At 38.5% G+C, this 22,686-nt stretch overlaps 1 protein-coding gene across 1 annotated transcript in view; it reads left to right on the top strand.

The window, feature by feature from the left end:
- DCDC1 (doublecortin domain containing 1) overlaps positions 1 to 22,686 on the top strand; it is a 518,812-nt gene that overhangs the window by 243,861 nt on the left and 252,265 nt on the right. The window contains exons 11-12 of the mRNA XM_023737954.1: positions 17,564 to 17,665; positions 20,842 to 21,005. Coding sequence (XP_023593722.1) covers positions 17,564 to 17,665; positions 20,842 to 21,005 — 266 coding nt within the window. The remainder of the gene's footprint in view (positions 1 to 17,563; positions 17,666 to 20,841; positions 21,006 to 22,686) is intronic.

The following is a 22,686-nucleotide window of genomic DNA, read 5'->3' as shown; positions in this document are numbered from 1 at the left end:
CTACTCTCTAGTATTTCATCCTTGAAAGAGAAAAGAGTAACCCATATTTGACTAAAGTGGTTTAGGTGCTGAACACTTAGGTAATTTAAATAGTTTTATTTTTTCTAATAGAGTATACATGTTGATTCTGTAAAGTTAATATGGTTTTATAATTTTATATCCAACATTTCATGAGACTATCATTAGTAAAATTTAAATTAGTCAAAGTATGACCCTTTTCTAGCTAAGAAACTACTGTTAGTACAACTCTTCATTTCCTTTTGATTATGTTTATAGGGATGTGACAATGTTCAAAGTAATTGTATTTTGACCAGCCTTCATCTCTGTAATTCTTCTTTCTTAATACTGTTTTATTCTTCAAAAAACCTTATTAATTTTATATTGTCTATTCAAAATTATATCTTTTAATGTCATTCCTATGTTTGCATTTTGAATTAGAACATTACCATGTAAAAGTAGCCTTAGGGGAAATGTAATTCCATGTTGAACATGGTAATGTATTTCTCATGGTCTGTGCCGGTCAGCTAAGGGTTTAGGAAGACATTAGGGTCCCAGGGTTCCTATAGACCAGTAGTATGCTTCTCATCTAGGTTTCTGATCTGGTTACAGAGTAATTTTCTGCCTGTTTATAATTTACTTGCTATTGGTTAAGAGAGAAGCCAGGTGAGAGAGTGTGGTACAAATGATACTCATTTGTATCAGCAACTATCATATGAACTATGTATAATAGCCTACCGTGAAAAGGGCCCCTGGTGGTGAAGTGGTTAAGAGCTCGGCTGCTAACCAAAAGGTCGGCAGTTCAAATCCACCAGCTGCTCCTTGGAAACCCTAAGGGACAGCTCTACTCTGCCCTATAGGGTGGCTATGAGTCAGAATCAACTCAGTGGCAACAGGTTTGGTTTTAGCTTGAACAAAGTACTTTTTTTTCCCACAACTTCACTGCTTGTTTCTGAATAATTTGCTTGATGGTAAATATTTAACTTTTGGATATGAATTGTTAGTTTCATATATTCCCTATCTTAGTCATCTAGTGCTGCTACAACAGAAATACCACAAGTAGATGGCTTTAACAAAGAGAAATTTATTTATTCACAGTAAAGCAGGCTACAAGTCCAAATTCAGGGCGTCAGCTCCAGGGAAAGGCTTTGTCTCTCTGTTTGCCTTCTCATCAATCTTACCCCAGACTAGGAGCTTCTCCACTAGGGGACCCCGGGTCCAAAAGACACGCTCTGCTCCTGGCACTGCTTTCTTGGTGGTATAAGGTCCCCCTGTCTCTCTGCTCACTTCTCTCTTTTATATCTCAAGAGATTGCCTCAGAACACAATCCAATCTTGTAGATTGAGTCCCGCCTTACTAACACAACTGCCACCCATCCTCTCTCATTAACATCATAGAGGCAGGATTTACAACATATAGGAAAATCACACAATACCAGGAATCATGGCCCAGCCAAATTGATATACACATTTCTGCGGGGACATAATTCAATCCATGACATTTCCCTTTTTAATATGCTTCAAAATTCTTTCCATACCAGCAAACAAGAGGAAATTTATATATACAAAGAAGCAATGCAGTTGTATTTATTTGTTTTGACAGATTGTGCTGTCCAGTGTATTAGCCACTAGCCACATGTAGCTATTTAAATTTAATAAAATTAAAATATAAAATTAAAATGAATCTTAATTACTGATCAATACTTCTAGGTGTTCACTATTACTATCTGGTGGCAGCCTCCCTGAATTGTAGTAATAAGTCCCAGGGATATAAAGAGGTCCCTGGCATTTTCAGAGATCCATCGCAAAGATTCTTGCAAACAGGAAAATCCTCAAGTATTAGTTTCATTTCAAAGCTCTACCCTTTCCTTCCCCCGGCAGAGATGGGCCAAGCATAGGGTAATTTAAGCTTTCACTTTGTCTCTTTGCTCTCACAGCCTCTTCTTTTTCCATCAGCTCTAATAACATTAATACCATGTTTACATGAAAACCTGCAACTTATACTTTCCCAAACCATCTCAAATAAAACGGGGGATGTCTTAGTTATCAAGTGCTGCTATAACAGAAATACTACAAGTGGATGGCTTAAACAAACAGAAGTTTATTGTCTCACAGTCTAGTATTCTAGAAGTCCAAATTCAAGGCATCAGCTCCAGGGGAAGGCTTTCTCTCTCTGTCAGTTCTGGAGGAAGGTCCTCGACATCAATCTTACCTTGGACTGGGAGCTTCTTAATGCAGAGACCTCGGGTCTAAAGGATGCACTCTTCTCCTGGTACTGCTTTCTTGATGGTATGAGGTTCCCATGTCTCTCTGCTAAATTCTCTCTTTTATAACTCAAAAGAGATTGGCTTAAAACACACTCTAATCTTATAGATTGAGTCCTGCCTCATTAACATAACTGCCACTAATCGCATCTCATTAACATCACAGACATAGGTTTTACAATACATAGGAAAATCATATCAGATGACAAAATGGTGGACAATCACACAATACTGATGGCCTAGCCAAACTGATACACACATTTTTGGGGGACACAAATCAATCCATGACAGGGGATTTGTTGAAAAAATATAAGGGAACCTAACAGAAATGAAAATCAGGAAATACAACAGAATCTTACATGAAAGTCATTACTTTTTCATATCTCTTTCTCTTTAAGCTCATGATCTCTCATCTCTGCATCTCTCTGTGAGACTTTTCCATTTCTTGTTTTCTTTCTGCTAGCTAGATTTCTCTTTTTATTCCTTCTTATGTACACTGAGGAAAATTATGGCCCTTGGCCCTGACCTTTATATTTAAATGGTCACCATTGTCTAATCACAGTCTTTGTGTCTCCTAGTTCAAATCATTGAAAGAGAAAATCTGTGTCAGTCCAGCCTTGCATCAGGAGCCCAACACTAATTCAACTAGTTGTGGCCAGTCAGGGTCATGTGCTGCCTAAAACCAAACCAAAACCAAACCAAAACCAAACCAATTGCCCTTGAGTTGATTCCAACTCGTGGCAATCCCATGTTGTCAGAGTAGAACTGTGCTCATTGGGTTTTCAGGGGCTAATTTTTTGGAAGTAAATCACCAGGGCTTTCTCCCATGGTGCCTCTGGATGGACTCAAATCACCAGTCTTTCTTTTGGTTAGCAGCTGAGCACTTTACCGTTTCCACAACCCAGGGACTATGTGCCACCGAGGTGTGCCATTTCCGGTGGTTAGGCTAGAAAGGGAAGTTGGTCACAGAAGGCAAATTGACTGACATGTTTCATTTCCTCATGTCAAATTATATGAACTACTATAAATAAAATGTTGAGCATTATTTATGGTAATATGCCCCTCCCGTACATGTCTAGACTGATGGAAAAGAAGCTGAGACCTGTAGTTTTCCAAACTAGGTCTGATGTCTGAAATAGCCAGATAGTAGTGACAAAACTGAGTTGGCAAAATATACCCTAAAAAATTCAGAATAGGAAATCTTAGAATTGGGAGGTTTTCTGTCCTTTCTCTCAGGTAGGTGGAGCTTGCTAATTCTGACTGAAGAGATATTGAACAAAGGCCACAGTGTACCATCTTGTGCTAATTCCAGAATCAGTTCATAGCAGTTGCCTGGCCAAACTTGAAGTTGTCATGGGCCGTGGATGAGCTGTCACTTAGTTGAGGCCACCTCTAATTCAGTTACCTGTGGACAAGGGTCATTCTTTTTTGGTTATGAACAACTTTATCCCACCTTATGGCATATACTATACAGTGTTAGATGATATATCACTAAATAAATATCCATTTGTAACTGAAAGGCATGACTGAAATAAAACTTATTTTTTGATTTTCTATTCCTTGGAATCTTAGAGGAGTGTCTGATAGGAAAAAAAAAAAGAGTGGATGTGGTCATCTTTCTAATCTCTATTTGATGATTTATATCACTGTTGAGTATATATGCGAGCCCACTGCTCAACTTCAAGAATTAAAATAATTTAAAGGAAAGTCAATAAGAATAAGAATTAGAGTAATTTATTGTAGCCATTATCATCTTCTAGAACAGTGGTTCTCAACTAGGGGCTGGAGGCAGAGTATGATTCATAATTCCTTGGTGTGCTTTATCATTGTATCTGGTTTTCTTCATCTCTCTGCTGGGGTGCTCATCCTCATCACATCTTTCACTGACAACTAAAAAATAGCAGCTTTTGGTTAGGCCATTTGCGTCATCTTTGTATGTATGTAGAAACTAGTTGCCATTGAGATTCCGACTCATGGCCACCCCATGTGTTTCTGAGTAGAGCTGTGCTCCATAGGATTTTCATGGCCATGACCTTTCAGAAGCAGATTGCCAGGCCTTCTTCCAAGGTGCCTCAGGGTGGGTTCTAACTGTCAACGTTTCAGTTAGCAGCTGAGCGCTTAACCATTGTATGTATAATCCTGTCTTAGCGTTAGAAGGTGACCTCTTAAAAAAAACACACACACTCTTTCTGTGCTTTAAATTGCCTTAGTCCCATTTTTGCAACCACATGGCATAATGCAATGCCAAATTTAAATGTACATGCAAGAGAAAGGACTGAGAACGCCTAATTGTGGATGTCCATCCTTATAGGGAAAGTTCCTTGTTTAAAAAAAAATGGAAATAACATTAGAAGAAATTCAGAAAGTTATATCACCAGTAGTCACACTGTTTCTACATGACTATTCTCGCCTTTTGCACATCATTTCCACATAGACTTGTGTGACCTGGGTAGTCACAGCCACAGTGTACCTGGTTGTTTTGTATTCTGGTATCTTCTTTGCCATCACATTATAGCAAATTTTTAGGTTGATGAGATTGCTTGTCATTTTTACCTTTAATGGTCACAGTGTGCACCATAATTTATGAAGCCTTTCAGGCAACAGGTTTTTGGAGCAATTTCTTACTTGCTCAAACTTCTTTTACCCTGTTTCCCCTGTCACTGGCACCACCCCCAGCCTCTTTGAAGACATCTGCTATAGCCATGGCTCAGTGACTCCTGCCTTCCCAGTCCTGTTATTTCCCTGCAACCCCTCCTCCTCTTCATCCCCATGGCGATCCTGTCAGAAATGTTAGCGTTTCCCTGGGAGAGCAAGAAGATGCCTGGAAGAAAGGATAGATACGAAAGGGTATTAGCAAATCTGTAGGGGCTGGTGGGTGGAAAAACTTGTAGGAGGGTGGGTGATTGTGACGGAGAATTGATGAGCAAGAGTGTGTGATGTGTGAGTAGGTGGGAGAGCGTGAGGGAAGGAGAGGAAGATGAGTACCGGGACGTCCTTTCACTGGAATTAGTGCTTTTCACACACAATTGGTCATTGAAGCTCTATGGGTTGTCTTCTATTTGCTGCCAGCAGAGCAGATCAAGTTCTGTGGGTCCTAGAGCTGGTATGATTTTTAGGGGAGCAAGGGTGGCCTCTCTTTAAAATTAGGTCTAAAAGTGAATATTTACTTAGAATAAGAAAGTAACTCATAACAGATTAATGGAGGTTTAGAGATTCAGGACCTTTCTTCTGAGATCTTTTTTAGGCAGCTTATCAGAAATGCTTAGGCAGAAATACTTCCTGATAGCTAGCTGGCAATACCTTCACCTATAATAATCTACAGCTCCCAGCAACTCCCAGCATTCTCAGGAGCTGGAGCAAGTATGGAGCCTCAAGCTTGAGCTTCATTAACTTCACATAAATCCACTCTGTCTGTGAGCAAAGGAAATATGGTGGAATTTAGTAACCCGGATATAACAGAATTCAGAGGACTGTGATTTGAAGACATTTTTTTACCCTTTCTATTTTTGTATTGTTGGTTGTAATGCTTTCTTATAGTGTAAAGACATTTAAGTTTGTTAAAGGGATAATTCAGAGATTTTTTTTTTTTATAGTATGTCTTTTTCCAGCATCCAGTTCATCCTCTTGGGAGTACACATCTAATAATTTTTATTTCTGCTAATGGCAGAAAGGAAGAAGATTTTAAGTGAACAGTCCTGTGAATTTACCTATTATCAAATGCATGTGGTCCATAAGGCATTGTGCTAGGAGCTGTGGGAAGATGCAGAGAAGCCTAGAACAGCTTCCGAGTACGAGCTTATGATTATTTTCATGCAATCAGAACAACATTATACCATTTGAGGACAATAAAATGAATGCATGGGTATTCTCAGCTTTTTACTACAATTTCATTACTTTAGTCTAAGGGCCTGTTATATTTGGAAAATGGGCTAACTTGGTTGATAACAGAAAAGATGCTAACTTTTATTCATAAACCCTCCTGGTCTTTTCTATCCTTTGACTATTTGAATGTGCTTGATTAGTGGTACAAGAGCATCGTGAAAGCCAATTGAGATTTACTTTTTGTTTCATGATCATTTAAAAATGTTTTGGAGTTTTCTCATCGTTTATTAGTATTAATAGGAAGTTTATTTAAATGTTTAGGAATCTATGGAACAATTAAATGAATAGAAGGAGAAAACTGAGGGCACTTAGCTGTAACATTGAGACAAGAATTCTTTTTGATGGCCTGTTCTACATGTATATTATACTTTTATTTCCATTGTACATTCCTTGATCTTTGCCTCTCCTGTTTATCCACTTCCCCCAGGTATGCAGCCCTTGTGCTGCTCTATTATTTCACCTATGCTATTTGGGTTAACCCTGAGAAAACAAATCTAGTATATGTTCTAAGTACAAGTAGTAAAACATACCAACTTGGTATTCATTTTTAAAAGGTATTATGACTAGAGTGGCAAAATTGAAATATTCAAGGTTATTGTGATTTCAAGAACATTAAATGTTGGACAACATGTGATGAAGATACTCAATTTTCATATACAGATTTTACCACAGTAGGCAAATGTTGGACTGTCCATTTTAAAGGTGAAGAAACAGAGACCCTGTGAATGCCTTCCAACATCTCAAGGGATAGTTAATTAGCAGCAGGCCCTGAATCTTATCACCTACTCTTCTTTTCAGTGCTCTTTCTCATCTTGATATCTTTATTTTGTGGACCGGGGGCAGGGGGGAGCCAGCATATTTACCCCAGCCTATATTTCCTCACAGGCATCTGCAGCCAGGTGTTTGCAGGAAGAACAATCTTCCCTTCCTAGACCTGCTGAAGAGAAAAACTGTCTGTATCAAAATCAGGGAAGAGCAATTGGTATGGACATTAGCTCCCATGCAGTGTCTGTTGTAATGAGACAGGTTTTCCCTGTGCATCCCTGACATCCTTGAAGGTGCCCAGAGAATTGCCAGGTGGGCAGTCAGCGGGGAAAGTCCCTGGGCCAGAGCTGTATTATTGTTCCAGCAGTTACTTGGACTAAATGTAACCACTGAACCTTACTGTTGCAGGCACACTCTCTCTCTCGGGGAGATTGTCCCTCTCCATAGCAGTTAATTTGTTTTTACCTCTCAATTAGCTTTTTCACAGAGTGTTTGATATGCTCAAGTTGCTGAGATTTCCTTCCTACATATGGTCCCGTCCCCTGGATTACCCACTGACATCTATGTTAGCCCAGCTCACCACGAATAGTATGAAGCACAAATTCATCATTTGAACATAAATGAATGCAGATTTTCTAGTAAGTGCAAATGTAGTGATGCATTCACACCTATTTAAGATTCTTCCTACAGTTTTGATAATGTTTTTGATAAAAAAAGTGGATTATTTCCTAAAATAAAATGATCGCTATAAAGAGTAAGCTCTTCTGGAGGTTTTAGTTTTTCAGGGTATCCGTTTATATTAGGTAGAAAAATTGTTTCTAGATGCATATTTGATAAAAAAAAAAAAAAAGAAAAAAGAAACTCAATAGCATTAAAAACGTATACTGTTTCCAAAGGTGAGATTATAATCTCGGAGGCTAAGAATTTGGGGAAGCCTGATGATTGGGTTTATATTTAATCCTATAATACTCATTTCTTCTAGTAAAACAGAATATGGGGGAATGTGACTCTGATTTTCTTATCAAAAAGGCCCTTACTTTCTATAAGAGAAAATATATTGAGCAAAGGAGCCTCCAAAAACCTTTATTCACCAAGTTCACATATATAATACATCTTATTCATACTCACCTACTGACAGGGCCTGCATACCTGGTATTTTAATCCCAATTACATATAATTTTAAGCACTACATTAATTTAGACAAAGTGAAATCCTTGTCCCATTTTTTCTTGAGATAGTCTCATTTACAAAGGGCTTATTGAAATTACTTACTACATGACAGGCAACAAATTTACCTTGCCACTGTCGTCTAGATAATTTGAACATTTTCATATATTGAAGTTAGTGATAATTGTAATTGGATACAAAGAGAATATTTACAGAACCATGCACTTTGTTTTGGAAATTTTACTTTATCAACAAGCACAGAAAATTGGAGGAAAAGCCCTTTTTTCTTTAAATACTATAATAAAATGTAGAAATGTGACTTAAAAACTATCTATACGGGATCAAAGTGACAACAGCAACTCAAAAGATTAGTTAGGGACCTTAGGGGACAGTAAGTTTACGTTAATAGGAGAGAAACAACTCAGTAAAGGAGGGTGACGATGGTTGAACAACTTGAAGAATGTGATCAATGTCACTGAACTGTACTTGTAGAAAGAAACAGTTGAATTGGTGTATGTTTTACTGTGTATATTCTCAGCAACAACAAAATAAAATAAAAAAAAATCATTATTACATCGTTAAAAAAAATTCTAAAAGAAAAGGAATGCAGGCTCACTGGGAGGGAAACTGAAACCATGACCATCTTCCAGGACTCTCCATTCGTGGGCCCCCTTGGCCCTTCCTGGAGGTGATGCCTTCCCCTACTCCCACCCCACCCTCTAATTCCGGCTCTCAATACCCCAGGCTGTCACTACACCCTTTCTTTAAAACTTGTTGTTAGGAAAAAGACACGTCACACTTTTTCTCAAGCTAAGACATTAGTTTTCAAAAAAAAAAAACATTTTTTTTTCCTTAGATCCAAATTTTCTCTTGGAATCCGCTATGTAAAATAGGTAAAAGTAGGATCTATTTGAAGCCAGCATGGGGGCTGCCCCCACAGACTCACTCATCAGGTTTGTTTTCATTCTTGGGACCGCTGCTCCCCAAACCCCAACCTAAGCCCTACCTGCAGGTCCTCTGAGGGATGCCAGGAAGCCCAGATGGCATAATGGTTAAGCACTCGACTGCTAACCGAAAGGTGGCCTTATGAACCTGCTAGCCGCACCATAGGAGAAAAGACCTGGTGATCTGCTCCCAAAAATTGCAGCCTAGGAAACCCAATGGGGGCAGTTCTACCCTGTCCTATAGAGTTGCTATGAGTCAGAATTGACTCAATTACACACAACAACAACAGATTGAAAATTACTGTCTTAAAGGATCAATAACCAATAAGGCCATGTATCATTTCCTCTCATGTTGTTGTTAGTTGCTAATGAGTTGATTCTGACTCGTGGCGACTCCACGCGTGCAGAGTAGAATTGCTCCACAGGATTTTCTAGGCTGTGACCTTTTGGAAGCAGATCGCCAGCCCTGTCTCCCGAGATGTCTCTGGGTGGGTTCAAACCTCCAACCTTTTGGCTAGTAGTTGATCGGTTGCTTAACCTTTTCTGCCACCCAAGCACTCTTTCTTCTCATGGAGCTGTAGTATTTTAATTATGACAAAGGAGTAAATCTCTAAGTGAAATTTCAAGTATTAGCAAGTTTTTAGGAGTGATATTTTGGGGTTAGAGTCCTTTGGCCCACCCTTAAAATCCAACCCTATAGGCAACCGCCTACTTTACATATTTCTAAATGGTGCGCTCTGATGTAACTTATAGAGAAAATTTAAAATGTCTCTTTTAAAATAAATTGTTTTCTTAAGTATTTCTTTTCTGGGCTCTGATAAAATGTTATTAAAATAATGTTATTTGGCTTTTGTTCAAGGTACTGCTTATATTAATGAAGCTTAACAATTATTTGTTTTCACTTAAGTGTATTTTAATTTCCTAGGACAAAATATACCGACTCCTCTCTGTTAAATACTGTTTAAATAGCTCTATGGTCGATATTAAAACACTTTTTCTTGTATGTAGTATAAACATAGTATTTTCATTATTAAATTTTCATTATCTGAATCCCATAATTTTAATATTTGCTTTGTGATTATCATTTTAACTGAATATTAAGGTTAGACATTTTTGCTGTTTTCTTCATATTATACCTTTGAGAAAATATAAAAAATAAGAATATTCCAAAAATTGTCTTAGAAATCTATAAAAATAGAAAAAGTAACAATACGTTTATTTGATTTAATGTATGGGGGGGACCTGGTGGCACAGTGGTTAAGCGTTTGGCTGCTAACCAAAAGGTTGGCAGTTCGAATCCACCAGCTGCTCCTTGGAAACCCTAAGGGGCAGTTCTACTCTGTCCTATAAGGTCGCTATGAGTTGGAATTGACTCGACAGCAGTGTATTTTTTTTAACATTAATTTAGCTGGACTTGATTTTCTCTAAAAGGTGACTTTGAATTCAGATTGAATAAAGATTTTTTTCATGGCTAATTAGCTTCTCACATAAGAAAAATATTTTCATTTTCACGTTCTTTGACTTGGGTAAAAACTTCTACTATAAAACACTTTTATATGCCTTTAGTTTTGTATTATTATAGCCACTGGTGGTGCAGTGGTTAAGCATTTGGCTACTAACCGAAAGGTTGGCAGTTCAAATCCACCAGCCACTCCTTGGAAACTCTAGGGGGCAGTTCTACTCTGTCCTTTAGGGTCGCTGTGAGTCAGAATCGACTCGACGACAGTGGGTTTAATACTAGATATGAGTGAACTTTGGTATGTGTAATTGAAAACATCATAGGACTTGACTTCTAAAGATCTCCCTTATGAGTAGATCTGCCTCGGGGAAGTCACTGAATCTTCTGAGCCTTATCTGTAAAATCTGGTTGCTTTGAATATTGAATGAGTTAGTTATGTGACAGCGCATCCTACACTCTGAGTTACCTTGCGTGGATGTAGAGGATTCTGCCACACTGCCTGGGTCCCTTCTTCAGGACTGAGATACTCATTCCCCCGCTGCCATAGCTGCATTCCTCTAGGACACTTGCCATCAGTGGAAGGGAGCTGCCTCATCCTGGGGGCAGCCTGCATCCAGCATTTGGTGGGTACAGGAAGTGGGAAGTAACAAAAGCCCAGCCCACTTGCTTCAGTTTTGGGCAGCTCTGAAGGGCCATGGCACAGGACCCAGCAACATTTCGTTGTGTTACACATAAGGTCACTCTGAATTGTAGCCATGACATCTAACAACAACAACTGAAGGGCCATCTCAGCTCCAGAGCTCCCCATGGAATCAGCCAAGGCCTCTTTTAGAACTACATCACAGCTGAACTCCCTCTGCCCAGTCCTGCTTCCCTCACTCTCTCACTGGTGTTGCTCCTGAGAACATTCCCCAGTAAACTTCCTGCAGGCAAATCTTAGTCTCAGCTTCTGCTTCCTAGGGACCCTAATCCAAGACAACATGTAGGTTAATCTTATTCTAACATATTTGATCATATCCACCTGAAACATACCAACTAATTTTCTGTGATATTTTATATTCTTTTTCTTCACTCAGATCTTTGGTAGTAAATCTTGTTTCTGCACAGCCTCCCAACTTTTGGCAACACACAGCGGTGTCATTTTTGTATTATTGCCTCTTGACAGCATTGCATCCTGAGGCATTTTGAAGCTGTGCTCAGGCACAGAAGAGCTTCCTGGGTGGTCTGTTATGGAGAGTTTGGGAACGTGCTGTTCCCCACAGCTAGTTCTTAACCAGACTTACAGCATTAAAGGCCAAATAATGGCACTGAACTAGGCCTTACACAGTCCTTAAACAGATGTCACAAGTGATGCCAGCCAAACCCTTCAAAGGCCCACATTGGCTTCCCATTCAGGTCATCTTTCCCTTATAGTTTAAGTTTTGGTCGCTGTCTCTGTAAAATCTTAGTAGTAAATAAAATTCTTTAACAGTTTGTTGACATCTTTATGCTTTCACAAATACTCATATGAACAGTTGTATTTAGGCTGATTGATTTACTTCCATAGATGCATAAATCACATTTCAGAAATATTAGCCTACCTACAAATTTTATTTCTCAACTCTGCTAATAAACAGATAAGCAAATAAAATCACTCCGGAATGAACAACAGAAACTGGCCACTTCTTACCATGTCCATCGTTAATATTCTGCTTTGAGCCACCATCATCCCCTCCTCAGATTACCTTTGCCCCCTACAGTCTACTCTGAACCCAGCCACAACGGTGATTTTTTATAAAAATGTAAGTCAGATCCCGTTACTATTCTGTTCCAAACCCTCCAGTGATTCCCAATTTCACCTACCTCTATCCCTTAACCCTCTGATTTCATATTTACTTACTCTCCTCTCTATCACTGTGCTCTAGCCACACTAGCCTCCTGTGGTTCCCAGAACAAAGCAGGCATATCTCTGCCTTAGCTATTTTGCTCTAGGGGCTCCCTCTGCTTTCAGTGCTCTTTTCCCAGCTATCTGCTTAGTTAACTCTCTTACCTCCTTCAAGTCTTTGCTGAACTCTTTCCTCTCTATGAGGCCCATCCTGATCACCCTATTTAGTATGACAACCATCATACCCATCCCATTCCTCCCTGATCCCAGGCCCTATATTCTATGCCTCACTCTGCTTTTTCTTCTTTATATAGCACTAAAAGGACTCTGGGTGGTGCAAATGGTTTGCACTTGTTTACTAACAGAAGACTGTGATTCAAACCCACCCAGTGGCACTGTGGAGGAAGTGCCTGGTGATCTGCTTCTATAAAAATGACAGCTGTGAAAACACTATGAAGCTCAGTTCCACTCTGAAACACATGGGATCACAACACATAGACTCAAAGTCAACTGTGATCATTAAGGTTGTGTGTCAACTTGGCTGGGCCATGGTTCTCAGTGGTGTGGCAGTTGTGATGTAGTTGGGCAGTTGTATAATGAAGTAATCACTTCCTTGATGAGATCTGATATAATGTGATCACCTCCATGATGGCATCTGCTGTGAGTGGCCAATCAGTTGAAAGGAAGTTTCCTTGGGGATGTGGCCTGCATCCAATATGGATGGACTTTCTAGCAAGACTCATGGGCTTTTGTGGGCTCTGGATCCTGCAGCTGACCCCTGTTCATCTGACCTCTGGTTCTTGGGACTTGAGCTAGTAGCTCACCTGCCATCTTGCCTGCTGATCTTGGGATTTGTTGGTTTCTGCAGCCCGTGAGCTAGAGGCCTGCTGTCTGACCTGCCAATCTTGAGTTCATTTGCCCCTGCAGCTACGTGAGTCAGGAGAAGCCTCCAGCCTGACCCAGGGACTTGGGACTTTCCAGCTTCTGGATGAGCTGTTTCCTTGATATAAATGTCTCTCTCTATATATTTATACATTTTACTGGTTTTGCTTCTCTAGAGAACCCAACCTAAGACAGCAGCTAACAGCAACACACTCAGAGGTGTATTTACCACAAAGTCAAAGAAGCTTAAGCTTCAGGGCCCCTCCCCTGCTTAGGCCTCTTCCAAAACCCTGGGAGTGGCTCCAACAAGATGTTTACGTGGCTGCATGTTTTTGTAAAATTGGTAAGCATAATTATACCTTAATTTTAATTGATTTGGACCATTGTCTTTTTCTACTCCAACTTCTCTGTTGCACTGTGCTTTGCATCAGGTGGTGCAGACATTTTTAGGGTCTGGCTAACGGGAAATGAAGTTGGAGATATTTTTAGTTAGGGTGTGTTGTTAGCTGCTGTCAAGCAGGCCCCCTCGGGGGTAGATCACCAGGCCTTTCTTCCTAGTCTGTAAGCTCTGCTGAAACCTGTTCAGCATCACAGCTACATATAAGCCTTTACTGACAGATGGGTGATGGCTGTGCTTGAGGTGCATTGAAGATGAAAAATCTACCGCTGAACCACCACGGCCCTCTAGTTAGGGTGTAGTGGAGTGTAATTTGCATTTGTTTTCCTGTATAGTTTAATTAATACTAGCCATTCTGGTGGGGAAGAGCTTCCAGGAAGACTGCCACTGCATGCCGGCCATAGAGTGTATTGCTGTCTGAATGTGTACCTGAGTGCCTGGCACCCAAACTGTGTGGGTAGGGGGAAAAGCATCGGGTGAAATTAACAAAGCCAGCTAATCTATGGAAAATCCTTCCACCCTTTACAGCTCATATTTTAAAGAAACCTGATAGGGGTTTTCTCAAATTTGACATCAATCCTAAAATTTTTTATGAAGTGACCAATAAAGTTGTGAAGTGGAAAAAAATAAAAACTTCTAAAATCAGTAATAATAAACAGTTTTTGATTAACCATGCTAGAAAATAAACTGAATTATCTTTCTAGTCTCATTATAGAATATGTTCCAAAATTACCATATGAAGAGATGATCAAAGACAAAACAGCCATGTGAATATAATTAATGCCACAGAATTGTACACTTAAATACAGTTCTAATGGCAAATTTTATGTTATATATATTTTATCACATTGAAAAAAAAAAGAATGCAGCCGAAAAATGTGTTGAATAGTTAATTAATGAAAATATTTTGTGATTTATTTTCCCCTGGATTTTGTAGTGTTTTTAGTACGTGTGAACTTTTTAATATGTATAAAGTTTTACAGATTTTTCTCTCATTCCAAGTGGATATTTCATAACTAGTTTTATATTTGTAGTTTTGTATTCTTTTCCTTTAAAAAGGCACACTGAATTGTATAAGCTTCAGGCCTTATAAGACCCAGAAGTACCCAGGACATGCTATTTACTTACTTGTTCTGTTCTGTTTATTACCTATTATCTACCCCTCCCTTCAACCCAGCAGAGGGTAATCCCCTTAAGTGCAGGCATCTTTGTTCGCTGATGTACCTTAAGCACCTGAACAGTGCTTGACGTGGTAGCCACTCCATAGATAATTGTTGAATGAATGAATTGATGAATTAACAACATTACAATGAAACACTGGTGTTAATCTAATTTAATCCTGCTCAACAAAAGACAATATTGACATGAGAGTAAGTAAAAAAGCTACTGCTAGTGGAAAACATCACCCCTAAAGACCCCGTGCTTTGTGTAACTAAGAGTCTAGAAACAAATTCCAATCCCTAGATGTTTCTTCAGTAGTCATTAGCTACTATGTTTTTCAAGAGGATCTAGATCATTTTTTTTTAGGTTCTGTTACCTTACAGGAGCCTTGTGGTGCAGTGGTTAAGCGCTCGGCTGCTAACTGAAAGTTCAGCAGTTCAAACCCACCAGCTGCTCCGAGGGAGAAAGACGTTGCAGTCTGCTTCCATAAAGACTTACAATGTAGGAAGTTCTACTCTGTCTTATAGGGTCTCTGTGAGTCAAAATCAACTTGATGGCAATGGGTTTGGGGTTTTATTACCTTACACATTGGGACTCAAGGCTAGCCTCGGCTGGCTTTTTGTATCATCCCACTCCAAGGATGAGAATTTAATTTTAGAGCTCTAGGGAGGTGAGGCCATACAGAGAGACACTGGGAAGTCAGTACAGCAGCAGATTTTCTTCAGCCAAGCATCAGGTGGCAGGAAAATAAAGGCAGACTATTTTTTATCTTCCTATATCTAGTCAATCATAGAAGCTCTCTGTTTAGAGAGCTATTATTGTTTAAACATTGAGCATCAGAAATAAAAAATACTCATGCTAAAGAAGAACGAATACTTGTATTTCTAAAAATATACAGTATTTGGATTTTTTAAAATGGACATATTTAATATAAAGCTTAAAAACCAGAGCTGGGCCTGAAGAAAAGCAGAATCTCATAGGGTTTCAGTTTGGGGAGTGTTTATATTTGTAGATACACAGCAAAACTTATTATATGACCTAGTGGAGGGCAAACTTCTTTCACTTAACCATCTCTATTTTGTGCCCTTATAGGGTTTTTGAGGCAAAAGCCAGTGGGTTTTCTTTTTTTTTCTTTTGATAACAGTTTTCTGGACCTCATTAGTGGTAGTGAAGAAAGCAGTGAGCTAATGAAGGTCTTAGGTGTTGACCGAGCCCTATCTGCCTTCTCAGTTTGGCAGTTAGCACTCACACTGCTATTTTCTAGAATATAATTTGCTGCACTCTGACTTCATGTCTAGCAAGTCTTGACAAAGGAACATCAATAAGTTCTCCAAACTGAGCTTTTGTCAACACTAACCTTGCAGAATGCCTGCAGCTTAGAATTTTAACCTTCATTGCTAAATTTCTCTAGTGTTAGAGTTTTGTGCCAGATTAGAACCCTGAAGAGGTTATTTAGCCAGTAAGGGTCTCCTCCCACATTCATTACCATGGGTTTGCAAGTGATAACTAGATTTACAAAGTTCTTCGCAAAAGTAGAGAGATTTCCTGCTCGGAATTGTATTTACTCAGGGAAGAGACTAAACAAATACCCCTGTTACAAAAAAATACTACAGGGCGTGGAGTATCAATGTGCCAAGTCTGAGCGCTGTAGAATCTCTACTGAACTGTCAGCACAGTGAAAAGCACACGGGAGTGGAACAAAACTCACAAGTCTTGAACATTATTAATCTTTTTTTTTTTTTTAATTTCTTTCTTGTCTAAAGGCTGAGGAAATGTTATTGAAACATACTGTTTCCCAAACCATACTAGGTCTTACTAAATAACTTTCAACTTGTCTCAAAAGTAAACACAAAGAAAAATATGAGTCTTTTCTTTTAAAATAATTTATTCTCCCAAATTATCTTCTCTGGAAATAGCACTAAAAATAAATAAAATGGCTACTCTGATGTGATAGGCATATCAGAAAGGAAAGAAAGGAACTTTTGAGAAAAACAATAAAAAGCAACGATTTAAATTATTCATCAGGTCTCTCTCTTCTGCTTCCTTTCTTGTCTGGTGAATGGTGTGCCCCACGTGGATCCGCCGCGTGGTTAGAGGGGTGGTGTTCCACTTCGGTGGAGCCGTCCTGTCTGGACTGGTTTATTCGGATCCTTTTGACCAGAACATTCGCTAACATTTTTTTTTTCCAGCAAGTGTTGCATAATGCAATGTTATGAATTTTATCTCTGTTCTCAACAACTTGTTGGATATATGCATTTAAAAGGGATGACTTTCATCTTACTGTTATGCAATAAGTCTGTCAGGTTGAATTTCCTTTTATGGAGTCAAAATATGAGCTGAACACTGATATATTTTAAATATAAATCAGCCATTCCTCACGTAATTTGTGGCTTTATGTTTTTCAAGAAGAATCAAATGAGTTTTAACTGGTTGCTAGCTGATCTTTGACTCTTGCCCCATTTAAGCTTCTGTGGTCAGTGATTCCTCCATTAAAGTCCATGTTTCCTCCTATTTTAAGATTGTAGCGAGTGCTAGTAAGGTTAAAGATACTGAAACCAAGGGAGAAATAGGGGCTTTCTTTATACTATTCTTTTAGTCCTGTTGATACTCATTTATGATTACTTACTTGCACGTATTTATACAGGCAGTCCTTGCTTTGCATAGCTCCCATATGCACAACTTTCAAGCTAGGGCCGTCTGCATTCATGTATGTTATGTTTGCATATGCATAAGTATGTGTGTGCATGTGGTTATTTCATTTTTGAATGTGCTTCTTTTTCAGGTATTTGAAATTGGTAAAGACACTGGAGGGACCTCTGTCTGTATCAGCCAAAAAGATTTGGGATCTCATAGCTCAACTCAAACTGGCGAGATGATGGAAAGAGTGAGTTTACTTACCATTTATTTACCACTGTAAGCATCTTCCAAATTACTTGTCATGGTTAATTTAGAATTACATCTTGAAAATTATTTAGAAAAGATTGATTATTTACTGATTTGTAAAGGCTGATATTCTCCAACTTGACTTCTGAATTCCTTTGGCTTTCAGTTTTGGTATGGTATTAACTCCTGATCCCTTACCTAACAACATCTGAATTTTCATCATGCTTTTATTGGGAAATCTGTCTACACTGGACTTTGATTTTGATACATAGGGATTGCTTTCTTGTTTACACTTTGAAAAGAAATGACGTTCATTGGAGGGTACACTCAGGGTCTATGATATTTGCAAGTCCTTGACCTGGAGCAACTCATGGGCACTTGTCCTTCTCCTACCCGCAGCCCTACTGTGAGTAACTCCAGCTGGTTGATCTTAGGCACTCTTACCTTTGCCTATTTTACAGACAATTGGGATGTTTTCCAGGCAGAACCAGCATGTTCAGGGTCTTTCTTCTGGTTCTTTGTCTTGCATAAAAGGACACTGAACACCCTGTTGTTTACAAATTGGGGTTATGCGCCCGATCACACAAGTAGTGTTTTGGGCTCCGTTGCCTTGCCTTTGTTCAGAAGCTTGCTCTTCCACCTCCCCTACCCGCTTCAGTTCAGCATCTTCAGACTTACTCTCCCTGGTGGTTATCCATTACCTGATTTCTATAGCCAGTCACAAAATTGCATATGATTATGAGAAGCTCTCATTGGATCATTAGCTGGGACCAGAAAAGACTGCGAAATGGTATCTTGTTTGATTAGAGAGAGAAGGATATAGGGTCTTGACTGGTTTCTTTTTACCATCATAACCCTTGTAACACAAATTGCCATGATGTAAAAGCCTTCTAAGAACTCTCCACCAGTCTTCCCGTTTTAAATATTAGAATGTTTTACTTTCTGGTTCATGTTAAAATCAAAGATGGCATGTATATTACCTTATACAGGAAGATGATAATCCGTAGAAACTTTTTGTGTTGATTTATGGCACACTGAAATTGACCTGTGATTTGCTTCCATATGCATGTAAATCTAGGGAGAAAAACTTTAATTAGGGACATTATAAAGCTTTTTGTTTGGGACAGCCCTTGTAACACCCAAGGACAAGTGTTTCCTTGTGTGTACACTTGTCTCGATCACTAGCCTAAGATGTTTCATGCTCTTCTCAGGTCCCTGAACAAATTCTTATCCTATAAAGGCCTGGTGATGATAGCTTTAAAGATAAATGGGCTAAGATTATTACAATTTTTGGTTGCCATAGCCCAGCCCTAACCAGTGACCTAGAGATGAAAGGCACTGAGGCCCTTACCTCCTGTAGGTTGTCAGTGCTCATCTTTGAACCCCTAAAATGCAGCCTGTCACCAAGTTGAGAAAATAGAGATTGCAATGCAACTCCCGTGAAAGTGAATTTGGTTAAGTGGTCAGGTGTTCACGTCCTGTCTCTACCACAGGCTCCTGTCCTTTGTGCAAACATTTTTCTCCTGGATCAGCCCTCAATTTTTTTTTTTTGGTAGCTTTCCCTCTTAGAAAAGGGTGATGCCTATAAAGCAAAATCACTGTGATTCAAAAAAATGATTAGTATTACATGTGTTCTGGAATAACAGCAAAGTAACAAAAATGAGCTAAAGAGCTAAGACTACACAGAAATGAATGTAGGACTTTGTAAATATAATCTATAAATTTGAAAATATTTCTGCAGTTCCATTGGAGGCAGAACAGAACAGTACAATTTTTACCCTTCTAACACCCTTGTGTATTATACTCCTAAAGACAATAATAATCATCATTTTAAATTCAAAGCATTCGATAGTGCCACATGAGAAGTATTAACATCAATAAAATTAAAGATGTGCAATCATTTTTAGCCTTTCTGATGCTCAAGGCTAAAACTCTGATCAATGTAAAGGTGATGAAAACACTGAAGTTGGAGATACTATTATCTATTATTTATTTCTAATCAGGACAAAGCCGAATTCTTAGGCTTACTATAAATATAGTTTCTGGCCAAAGAAAATATTTTACTTATCAAGGGTTTACAGCCTATCAGTAAGTCACCTGAAAGGTGTGACAGATTGCAACTTTCTCTTCTTCCTCTGAGTGGCATTTAGCACTTGTCTAATATACCTTCAATAGGAATTAATAGAGGCAACAAAAAAGGCACGACGAACCGCAGCTAGGCAAGAAAAGGCCACAACTACATCCACATCCTGGCAGGGATTACAGAGTAAAAAGAAATTGAGAGACACAAGAACTGACAAGGGAGAGAAGAAAAGGAAGCCTGTGACAGAAGTCTGGGGGAGAACACAGTGATAGATAGTGTGGGCGCAAAGCAGGAAAGAGCAGAGGTCGAAACACTGAAACAAAGGTGACGGATTGTAATGAAAAATGTCTCCCGAAATTCCATATGCAACAGAATTTAGTTAGATTTACTTTCCATTTGAAATATGCCTTACTTAGAAATATCTTGATGATTTAGAGACTTTAAATGTAAGATAGGAGCAAACAATGACAATGCTATTATTTAAAATATTAAACAACTGCATTTCATATTTTGCACTTCAGTTATGTCTTATTCACAACTTGAAAGCATCCATTAGTTAAGCTGCTCACAAGCTTGGACTTTTGCAGGACTCTTAGTTAAAGCAGATCCAGGAAGAGTTCTAAGTGAACCACTTAGGCTGAGAGTCATATTTATTTTTGCAATGCTGCGAGTGGGAAATTGAGGTTAGTTGGGGACAGGGAGATTGCCCATTGTAAAACCTGAACATGCTCGGTGAGGACACTAACAAAATGTGTAGCTCAGACAAGAAAAACATAACCCTTATCAAAGAGGACCGCTACCGTGTGTAACTAAAATGCTCTTTCCATAAGATTGTCACATCTGCTTTCAGTTGCTGTGCCAAAGGGTCAGAGCTCAATCACAAGCCTGTGGCACCCCCTGCTGGTTAAAAGCCCATGCTCATTTTGTTACTTTACACTGAGCTAAACATTGCAGTCATTTCACACTTCTTTTAACATTCTATATGAATTTAATTATCATTTGTTTGGACTTCATTTGTTACTGAGTCAAGACAGTTTATTACAGATGTTCACATTTTAGGTTATTTCTTCTTCATTTTTTTCCCCCACCACTAGTTACTTCTCAAGATTCATCAAAGGCTTCAAGGTTCTTCCTTCAACCCACCAGGCCTCAATTTTTCATCAGTCCAGCTTTTCGATGAGCGTGGTCAAGAAATTAAGAATCCACTTTTGTTGAAGAATGAGCAAAAAATTTGGGTCTCTTATGGTAAAGCATACAGGTAGGAGCGAGATGTCTATTATCTGTCTGTCCTCGGTCTTTGCACGGGCAAACTAGTTTCAAAGGAGAGTTGAGAAGTCAAGTAAGCACCCTTTATGAAAATTTTTTATTTTGAATTCCAATAAAATTTCAGGGCGTTTTTGTGAGGCAGTACTGTTTGTGGAATATGACATCTCTCTCTCTCTTTGACTTTCGGTCTTAATGCCTTGTCATAGTTCTTGAAGTCTGCCTGTCAGCACAGCAAGAGGGATTTGTTCATGTCTGAGTAGGCACCTTAATGATAGCAGATGGAAACGCCACGGGGAGCCCAAGCCCATCACACTGTCATTGTCGCACACTGCCCTGACCTGCTTCCACTCCTCTATTTTTTTGTCCCTTTTTAAAGGAGAAATGGATGGTAATTGAAAAGTATCTTAAGCAAGATTTATGAAGCTGTAGACAACATGATTCCCCACTATCTCTCTCTGTTTTCACAAATAAAGTCTTAACCTTTTAAGCACCAATGACAGGACAGCTAAAGACAAATTGGTAAAGCCTGTAAGCCCTATCCTATCAAAGTTATATTCCTCCAAAGCACCTTACTTACATTATCCCACAATAATTACTGGTTATTGCTGAGCTTTGTGTAAATTTTTGTAGATTGGTAAATTCCTGCATAAAATTATCTGCATTTCTGAGAAAAGGAAAAGGCTGAAGTACGCAGGCATTGATGAGCTGGGCTATTTTATTGTGTTGAATATCTTGGAAATTAATGCATATTTTCACAGGACACATCCAGATGAACCCTGAAACTACTTGTCAGGAAACTTAAACATGCTTTTCTATCTATTTTTATTTTTATTTTTTTAGCTCACCATTTATCTATAGAAACAGAATAGGGGTAATAGTTTTGCTTATAGAAGATAGTTGGTTGTATATTAATTATAATGAAAATAGCATAGACAGGACTAAATCTTACAGCAAAATAGGAGCTGATTGGATTTGCTATATTGCAATAGTCAAAATTTCAGTGACTGAAACAAATCTACTCAAAAATGCACGAAGGTGTTGAAAGGAGTTGGTAGGATAAGTTGTGGGTATCATATTCCAAAATTTAATTTCATCTATCCTACTAGAGTAAAATTAAAATGCTGATTTGAATGAATGATTTCTTATGCAGTGTAATTTATAGAATTAAAAATATCATTAAGGGCTGGTAAATTTTTTTTCTATAGGCAAATTTCCAAATATAATTTAATTATAGTGTGAGTAGAATTGTTTTTATAATGATAAAAACAGTGATGAATTTTAAAGTGGCTAGAATTCTTGAATAATTTAGCAAGCCCTTCCATTAGAAAGAAAGACTTTAATAAAATGTGTCATTATTATTTCTTCTTAATATCATTGTCAAAGTGAAAGTAATGACTGACTAATTTTGATGATTTTAATGATGTTTGTTGTAATACAATATTTTAATAAGATCAAACACTTTTTCTTGGCTAATTGGATCATATTTGTGGAATAACTAGTAAAATGCCAAGTAGCTGGAATATTCTAAATGTACTGAGGATTGTAGCTGGAGGAATTCATAAGTGCATATTATTTGTATTTCATTGTTACTGTAACAGTATATTTTTTTTTTCTGGTTTTGAATCCAATATAAAGCACCAGGGAACCATTATAGCATTTTCCTGCCACTTGAA

The sequence above is a fragment of the Trichechus manatus genome, unplaced genomic scaffold (genome assembly GCF_000243295.1).
Source record: "Trichechus manatus latirostris isolate Lorelei unplaced genomic scaffold, TriManLat1.0 scaffold00006, whole genome shotgun sequence".
Classification (NCBI taxonomy): Eukaryota; Metazoa; Chordata; class Mammalia; order Sirenia; family Trichechidae; genus Trichechus; species Trichechus manatus.
This window is presented reverse-complemented; position numbering and strand designations above follow the sequence as displayed.